Below are 9,487 nucleotides of genomic sequence, written 5' to 3' on the forward strand. Positions count from 1 at the left end.
AGCTTCACCCCCAAGCCGCGGAGCAAGGCCAGGTCCTGTTCGGGTAAGTGTCGCACCCCGTGGCTTCCCCAGCGTGTCCCGGCTGGAAGGGCCGCGCTCCCGGGGCTGCGTGCGGGTGGCTGCGCCGGCTGTTGGGGTGAGGGTGTGGGCTGCTGCGAGGTTGCGTGCTTGTGTTGGCCCTCTTCGGGACAGAAGGACAGGTGACTGCTTGGTTCTGCTTTTCTGGGTTTTTAAAACTAGGAGATGGAGCTCGGACCAGGCTCCTGTGGGTGCCAATGCACCCAGGCACTGGCCCCGGGGCGCTGAAAGGGCCGCGGGGCGCGGGACCAGGGCAGTCTGAGCCAGCAGACCACGTTGTACAAAGAGGGATTTCTATGGAGAAAGAAACCCAAACCCTTTTCCTCGGAGAAAAGGAGGCCTCGGCCTCCCGAGGGGCTCAGGCTCGACCCTGCTCCCTCAAGTCAGGCAAACCCCCATGGATGACACGTGGGGACTTCCCAGCGATAGGTATTTCTCCCTCCATAATTTCCACGTCTCTCCATTAACAACACCCAAGGCCGCAGTGCAAGATGAAAGCGAAACTTCCCTGGTCGGTCCCCTTCAGATCGCAGAGGGCCTTCTTCCCTTCGCATTTTACAAGAGCAAAAGTTCAAATATAGTTTACATACCAGTGCAAAAGACTAAGGTGTCCAGTCATTGCTAACTTACTGCGGCCTAACTTTAACCAGAAGATACTTCCTCCCCCCTCCCCCCCGCTTTTTTTTACCCTGAATCAGACATATCTCTGCTTCCAAACGATTGTCTGCAGACCTTTCCGTGTTCACAACCCTTTCTTGCATTTCTTCTAAAAGTGCAGTCCTAAATCCGCAAATTAGGCGATGAACCAAGTTTTGACCCCACTTTGAAATCGCAGTAGTTATACAGCTAGACACAAATTATGACAATTTCTATAATTCTACTGACCTTCTTGGTTTAACATTCTCACCGGTGGAAGGAAATGAACTGCAATATATTGGGGCTGAATTTAGACAGCTCTTTAAAAACAAATGGCTCTATAGGCATTTGCATATGTATTCTATTGAACATATTTGCTTATGAATACACTACATGTTTTTATTTAAGTAGACAATAATTTAGAAATGTGATCTCTTATGAGTTTTGCAACAAAAATACCAGTTATTTTACAAGCTCATCAGTACTGTTTCAAATGATTCCTCGGAGGGGAAAAATCCCCCTCTTTCTCTGCCATTATTTCCAGGCAGTTGCATGTATGTACACGTATGTAGTTTTTGGTAGTGCATGGAAGAGAAACTACAGGCAATTGGTAGCCCAAACCTCCTGAGTTTGGAAACTCATTCAAGATCCAGGTCTCTAAAGATAGAGGCATCCTGAGTAGCTTTTTAAAAAATTTTTATCCTGTAGCTGCTGATGATTTTTAGAAGGGGGAAGCAAGGACCTTTTTTGTTTTGTTTTACAGTTGCTTCTTTTTTTTCCCCCTCTGTAAGGGAGCTCCCAATGCAAGGAACTGGGGAAAGTTCGTGACCACTGAGTGTTTTTGTAGGAAAACTAAGACTCACGACAGGACGACTCCTGCAGCTTCCTGCCCTAGGAGGGACAAAAGCTACAAATGCAGCGCTGCAGAGCTCCCCTCATTTTTCACTCTAGACTGTGTTGTTTAAAAGCTACCCATTCCCTAGATTAAAGCAGACACAAGCCCCACTGAACTCAACATGGCCTGCTTCAGTTATTAGCAAAAAGAATTTCCTTTCCAGTTAAATACTGTAGGATTTGCATAAACTGTATTAAGAGAGATTTCTATATTAAGCAGACCTGCCCTCAAACCATCCAAGGCAAATGAACTTTTAGCAGGAAGCTTTCTGATGGAGAAACAGTTATCTAGGAGTTACATGTTGTGTTTTATTTAATACAGCCATTCTACAATGCCATGTTTATCACATTGTACTACTAACACTAATAATGAAGGTAAACTGCTCTCTACCAAATCCAAACTGGATGGTTGAAAAATCACAGAAACAGAAAAGCACTCATAAGCCTGTTTTTTACAGTAATACCCAGTGAAACTGAACTTTCTCAATGAACAGCATTAACAGCGTTTTTCTGCCTTTAGAACAAAAATCATAACCGAGTCTCTGGTATTCTGTATCCATTCCCAGTCTGCTTGGCTCTGCTTTCTCATCCTGTAGCATTTGCAACAAAAAGGAAAGTGCAAAATTGGAGGTCTTTTTGCTTAGATTTAATTCTAGAAAACCTCTGACTCGCTCTTTCAACGTGTTGTGTTTTTGCAGGTGTGTGTGCTTGTGTGCACGTGCACGGGTGTTTTTGTGGCAGGGGAACACAGGATTTCACCACCGGAGTGCAATAGATACAGGAGGGGAGTGGTGCCCAGGGCAGACTGAGGGAGTTCTCCTTGCTGAAACCATAACTTCCATCTGACACAGTACGAGTGTCACTCTTTCTCACCTTGCAGAGAGCACTGCCTGTTCCTGATCATGACATAAAATACTCACTGGAGCCTGGGAGTTCTCGAAACACTGAGCTCCTTGCTGCATGTGCTGTAGATGTCACTGCTGTCTGATTGTGCTTAATTAACAGAATTAACACACTGTTTTGACTCCTGAAAAATGCCTAAAGGATAATGCAAAAAGACTTTGTGAATTTGTTTTTAAAGAAAGAAATCCGGTTTCTTCGTGTTTCCATTTAGAAGGCAGAGAGTGTGTGAACTGCGGAGCCACTGCTACCCCTCTCTGGAGAAGAGACGGCACCGGGCATTACCTGTGTAACGCCTGCGGGCTCTACCACAAAATGAACGGTCAAAACCGACCTCTCATTAAACCCAAGCGAAGGCTGGTAGGTGTCTCTATTTCTCCTGGGTTTGGGGATAAATAAGGCAAAAGGACCACACACAGGCACAAGTCAATCGTGCCTCATCTCTGCTCAGCCCCTGCGTGGAGCCGAGCTGTACTGTACACGGGGGTCAGTCACGGCGAGGTCACTGCCGTGCCTCGGGGCACATCTCCCCCTCCACCCCTCCGCCCCATCCCGGCTCAGACCACCGAGCCTGCCTCCGTCCCCAGCCTCCCTGCCGCTCACAGTGCATGCGGGATATCGTGTGTCTGTCTCCCCGTTTATCCTCAGATGACAGCTTTTAATTTAATTCCTCATTTATTTGGCCTCTTGGGACGGTTTGGGCACACACTGGGAGCGAAAGGGTTATGAGCATGAATGTCCTCCACCGTGTACTAAAAAAAAGTTCCAGCTCCAGAAAAGCAAAACAAATCAGATGAGTCAAAGCTACTGCTCCCTACTTAAAAATTATTTGTATAAAAGCCATGAAGTAATTTTCACTCTTATATTCTCTGGCAATATTAATATTGGTTCCCTCCCCAGACAATCCCCTACTGTTAAAAAAAAATCCTATTATTTTTCCATGGAGTCACCTATACTTTGTATTTTCATTTGACTGATTTTAAAAAAAAAGTCCTTTCTAAGCTCCTGGTAGTAGTTTCCTATCCGGATATCTGTACGTTAAAGATAAGGAAACTTTGTGTATCTGTTTCCTGACTCTAAAAGCTTTAGAGAGTTTCTATAGGCAAGCCTTGCCAGTCATGCTTGCTGTTTTGAAATTTCTAATACACTCTACTCCACAAATAATGCGTAAAATGCTAAGAATAATAAATATATTTTTTGGAGCTTTGTGATTTATGGTGCCTAAGTCTCCTAGCTATTCGTGGGCAAGTTTCAATGAGGTTTAGAGAGCAGAAAATTGGCATTACTGTTCTAACACTGGGATGGGATACAGAAGATTTCTGTCGTGAGTCAGAATTTCAGCTATGCAAGCTTCTTAATGACTTGCCTTCTAAAGTGACTGACATATAGAAAAATGTTAAGACAACAGTGTAACATTATCGTCTCTCAGGCTCAAGTGCTTTCCAGACTGAATGGGACAGGCCATAGAGTTAAGCAGCATAGTTTAGTATCAGTAAGCCATCTCAAATATGCAAACATAGGTCTCCACCTTCCAGTGTGTTGGGAGACTGTTATACTTAGCTCACTGTGCAAAGTTTGGGGGGCACTGGAGAGGTTTTCTTTTAGTGTAGTTGTTTAAATGTTTTGTTTTAATTGATTTACAGCTTTGTTTATTGCCCCTTTTTCCACTGTAGTTTGCTTGTTTGTGGGGGAGAGGAGATGGCCATCTTTGGGAATTTGTTCATCTGCCATGCAACAGCAAAGTGATCGTATTAATAATGTCAGTGTTTGGACGTCTGGCATTAATTGTGTTTGGGTTGCATGAGTGCATTTGCAGTAGGGGGTACCCCCTCTTTCTGCCTTTGGCCTGTTCTCACAGGCGTGTAAGGCACTGAAATATATGAGTCTCTGAGGGCCTGATTCTTGCCTAAAGCTGCTGAGCCGTCCATCAGCTTTGGGAAAGTTACAGAGGGCCATGGTGTAAATCAGGAGCAAGTGAGAACAGAACCCTGTGCTCCTTTTTGGTGAGTGGGCCGGGCTGTGTCCAGCGGCGCCAGCTCCCCACCGGGGCCGGCGAGCAGGGAGCGCACGGAGTTCTCTGGGAATCCCGCTGCCCCGGGACTGGCTCTGTGCTCACGGAGATTTGCTGTGAGCTTTGCTGCTGCTTCACCCCACGGCTCTTCATGGCTAATTGCAGAAATATCCAGGGATCAAGGCCCCTGGGGAACAACCACGATTGATACGCTCTAGGAAGTAAACTCCAATTTAAGAAAATACTGAGTTCCTCAGCATTAATTCAGTAGTACAAAATGGACTTGGTATTTTGACCACTTCTAGAGGCAGGGCTGAAGGTTTCTAATACAAAATAATTTCCCAAAATACGGGGTGCAGTTAGGCTGTCCATAACACTTTATACGTCACTGTCCATGCACAAAGGACGCTTTATTGTGGGGTCTGCTAGACAAGGGCCCATCCAGGAATCACAGCCGCCTGCTGTTCTACTTTTCCTGTTCTTGTTTTGGGACGTGGGTGAATGTTTGGGCATTTTTTCTTTCCCCTCACCTTGGTTTCAGCAGAACAATAGTTTTAGGAAAGGGTGGTGGATTTTTGGTGGTTTTGTTTAATTTTAAGACAGTTGTTTGAGGGCTTGTCAGCTAAGGAACTAAGTAGGGACAGAGGCGGCAGACGGGTCAGCGTCAGCGGAATCATTGCTGCAAGGCATGAAATTTGGTTTGCTAAATATTTAAAGAAAGTTGGAGCCAGTTTTGTTTTCTCCCTTTCACTTGTAAATGCAAACTGAATTTTCAGTGATGGCTCTGATAAATACTGCACCCAGCTAAGTAATGTGGTTAATTTTCTTTTGTGTCCACCTTTCAAGGGCCAGAGTAGGGGTAAAAATCACATTCTTAATGATTGCCTGTTTTCAAGCACAGTCCCAACATTGGCACAGACTAAATCGGAAAAAGAAAAAAGGCAAATGCTTTTTCATGATGCATTCTAGAATCCTGCAAAGGGAAAATTTGAAAAAGTCAAGAATATTTTTCCGCCCTCTAAAATTTTTGTTTGTGGAATTGGAGATTCATTGTTTCTCTCCTTACTTCCCTTGCAGACAGAGTGCCAAGGGGCTTGAAACTGCAGTTTGCATAGGAGAATATTTAAATTTAAACAAAAATGTAATGGCCATAAGACGTAAAACTGACAGCAGCTTTCCTCCAGCCCTGATGCTCTGTAAAATCTTAGTAACTAGTTCTCCCCAAACTAGATATTGAGTCCAATTTGACCTTTCTCGTGCTCTCCCTCCGCCTGGTGATACATTTTAATTTTCTTTTTCTTTTGGTTAGTCAGCGGCCAGGAGAGCAGGGACTTGTTGTGCCAACTGTCAGACAACCACCACGACCTTATGGCGACGTAATGCAAACGGGGACCCAGTTTGTAATGCCTGTGGACTCTACTATAAATTGCACAATGTGAGTATTTACTCATCTCATGTGTCGCTGCTTGCCTAGCCTGGATTGATGTCTTAACTGCATGGTGTACACTAGGCTTTTATTGGTTTCAGGGGTTTGGTTGTTGTTTTATTCCTTCCCCCCACCCCCCGTCTCTAAGGTTCCCCTGGGAAGTGACAGCCGTTCTTTGTCAGCATAGTGATGCTAAGTTCAGTGACATTACAATGTATTAGCTTGGCTTCTAACGCTTGGGCAAACCAGGCAAAATAGAGCTGCCACACTTGGTTTTAACTAAGTGGGTTTTGTGTGCCGTTTCCCTCCAGAATCGGAGGCCATTCGGAATGGGCTCTGTGCAAAAATTAATCCTGATGGGCTATCTTCATTTTGACTTGTAAAAAAGTAATTATATCTAAGGCTTTGTTGTATTATTTTACTTTTTTTTAAAGAAATTAATCCTAAGCAGGAACACTTGATACGTTGGAACGTTATTTACACTGTAAGTAACAGAGGTTACTGATACACGATTGCTCATGTCTTAGGACTGAATTTGGGTCAGCATGTGCCTCCTAGTTTGATCTTCTGTTAGGAAATGAATGAGGACTGAGGGTAAGCCTACGGGAAAGAGAGTCATCAGCTGCCAAATTCAGTTCAATTTGTTTTTCATGTCTAGGGGGTTTTTTTGTGTGTGGTTTTATTAAACAAATCAATATAAACAAGTTCTGCACAGAGAAACACCATTTTTTTTGGCCAGAAAAAGGTCTCCATCCAGGAAAAACACATGGGGGCTGTCCAAATATTTTCATTTTTGCACAATAAGGTCATTTTGTCTGCATGAGCCTGATTTTCTCATTTCTTGCAGGTGAACAGGCCTCTGACCATGAAAAAGGAAGGAATTCAGACCAGGAATAGGAAAATGTCCAACAAATCAAAGAAAAGCAAGAAAGGCTCTGAGTGTTTTGAGGAACTGTCCAAGTGCATGCAGGAGAAGTCGTCTCCCTTCAGCGCTGCTGCCCTTGCCAGTCACATGGCACCCATGGGGCATTTGCCCCCTTTCAGCCACTCTGGACACATCCTACCAACACCTACCCCCATCCACCCATCTTCCAGCATCTCATTTGGACACCCACACCCATCCAGCATGGTTACAGCCATGGGATAAAACCTGATGACCAAGAGACCCACCCAGATATTAAGAACATTGGACTTTGCCTAAGATGACACCAAGTAAGACAATGTTCTGCCAAGAGGAGAATGTAGGGATGGCAAAAGGAGACCTTTGCTCCCATGTGGTTTAACTCTTAATGCTGGACTAAAACTTTGCAAGTGATGGGTCTTCTGCAGAAATGTGTAGTGGTGCCTGTAATGCACTTTGCCCCCTCAGGTATAAGGAAAAAGAACTCACCTGTTTGATACTTAATGGTCCAGCAGGAAGCAAAAGATGGCAGAAGCTGAAGGAGAAGGCTCGGAACTGGCTTTCCTTTCTTTTCTCTCTTTGTTATTACTGTGAATATTGTAAAGAGATATAAGCAGCCTCCCAGGATGGAATTGGTTCACTGGAAGCCAGACATGCTGGATTTCTATTGCGGACTTTGTTTGGGATGGGAAAAAAAAAAGAAGAAAAAAAGCCCCCGAAAAAAAAAGAAAGAAAAAAAAAAAAGAAAACAAAAAAGAAAGAAAAGGACTTCTTTATTAAACTGTAATTTTTAAAATCAGACACAAAGTCATATTTATTTTGTTTTCCACAAAAAGCCTCAGCCCCTCTGATTGCATGTTTTTGTGCTGTCATTTGCAATGGCTACCCTGTAAGAAAAGCTGCCTTCAAAACAAGGAGGAAAGGAGGAGAGGGGAAATGTACTCGACAGCCCTCTTGGATTAGCTCCATCTATCTTCCATACCAAAGTTACTAGCAAGGGGGAAAAGATTGTGAGGGCGAGGAACAAAGCAAAAATGTAGCCGTAATATGGGATTTTAATATGCCCAAGATGGTGATTATTTTGACACAATTCCTTCATTCTTCTCCCTAACATGAAAGATTTATTTTAAAAAAGAGCCCCTCTCCCTACTACCCTCTTGTTCCTCAAACCAGACAACCTAGGTCAGACAAACTGTTGGGGAAAACTTTGGGGAAGGCAATCCTGCACTAGCAAGGGGTGAGATACAGGCATTTACCAAAACTGTGTCGCAGCTAAGTTCTAGCACAGCCAAAACCATCACGGGGCACAAAAACCATCCTGCTCCCAGACTTCAGAGGTTGAAGGATTTTGTTCTGTTGTGTTGGCAGCTGTCGCTTAAAAATGCAGATTAGCTGCTTGGGTAAACTTTGGGCAGTGTGGCCACCATGTCCACACGCAGCCAGCGCGTGCTGTCTCAGGCATCCAGGCCCCGGTGGACTTCACAGGGAGGAAGGGCAGAAATGAGGTTGAGATCACTGGAGAGGGGAAAAAGAGAGACAATCAGTTTGAGCTTCACACATCCGTCAAATCCCAGACACAGCGACAGCTGATGAGGGGAAAGCATCGTTCTAAGGGGAACGTCTGTTTTCCGTAGCGGATTTTATATGGAAAAAAAAAAAGAAGAAAAAAATAAATTTAAATCTCCCGTTATTAAACCGTATTGTACGTAAATGACCGAAAACAAAGCTATTGCCAATGTGAAGTGTATTCTATTGATTGTTATGATCTGATGCCTCTCGTGAACACAAGCTCCAGTATAACATACAGTGTACATATTTAGCTATACTTCTGATGAAAATGCCCCAATGAACAGAGGGGTTTGATAATGTAAACCACGTAAGCTTAACTCTGTGACAAGCTTTTTATTTTATTTTTCTAAATTTTAACTATTTTGTTGTTGGGTTTTTCTTTTTTTTTTTTTTTTTTTTTTTTTGGATCAAGCCAAATTGTATCTTTACTGCAAAAGTCCTGCTTTAAAGAAAAAAACAGAATGAAACAAAAAATGGATGTATGTAAATTTTTTTTAAACCTGTAATTCTAGTATTTTATAATTAAGAACCAAGCAGCCATGAAAATCCTGCTTTCCTCCTTTTTTTTGGTCTGCGTAGGCATATAGGTGCACTTTGTAAAGAAGTGGAAATATATGGGAAACTAAATTGGTTGGGAGAAATCATATGAATTTTTAATCTACTGAGGTAAAAAATTAGGTCCTTTTTACTTTTTACCTTTTACAATGGTACAGTTGTACATTATTTGTACCCAACTCAAATTTCTGTAGGATTTGGGCAGAGGGGAAGGGATGTGGGTGAAAGACAGGGATTACTGATACAGTTGACAAAGTGCAATATATTGTCAGTCACTGCAGCATAGACAACAGCAGTTGAGATTTAAATTATTTTGTACTTGTATCAGCATAAAATTCTTCAGTATTTTCTGTTTTTATTTTAATTTTTATTTTGCTTATTTTTGGATTAGTGAACTAAGTTATTGTTAATTATGTACAACATGTTTATATATTGTCTGTAAAAAGTGTATGCTTTCCTCATATTCCTTCAAGGTGAATATTGCTAAGAATAATAAAATACCTTTTTTGTGAAACTA

At 42.9% G+C, this 9,487-nt stretch overlaps 1 protein-coding gene across 1 annotated transcript in view; it reads left to right on the top strand.

Annotated features, from left to right (window-relative positions):
• The window catches only part of GATA2 (GATA binding protein 2), an 11,113-nt gene extending 1,626 nt beyond the window's left edge, over positions 1-9,487 (top strand). The window contains exons 3-6 of the mRNA XM_017732306.1: positions 3-43; positions 2,690-2,868; positions 5,829-5,954; positions 6,793-9,487. Coding sequence (XP_017587795.1) covers positions 3-43; positions 2,690-2,868; positions 5,829-5,954; positions 6,793-7,092 — 646 coding nt within the window. The 3' untranslated portion in view covers positions 7,093-9,487. The remainder of the gene's footprint in view (positions 1-2; positions 44-2,689; positions 2,869-5,828; positions 5,955-6,792) is intronic.

Source organism: Corvus brachyrhynchos, unplaced genomic scaffold (assembly GCF_000691975.1).
Source record: "Corvus brachyrhynchos isolate BGI_N302 unplaced genomic scaffold, ASM69197v1 scaffold4, whole genome shotgun sequence".
In the NCBI taxonomy this organism is placed as follows: domain Eukaryota; kingdom Metazoa; phylum Chordata; class Aves; order Passeriformes; family Corvidae; genus Corvus; species Corvus brachyrhynchos.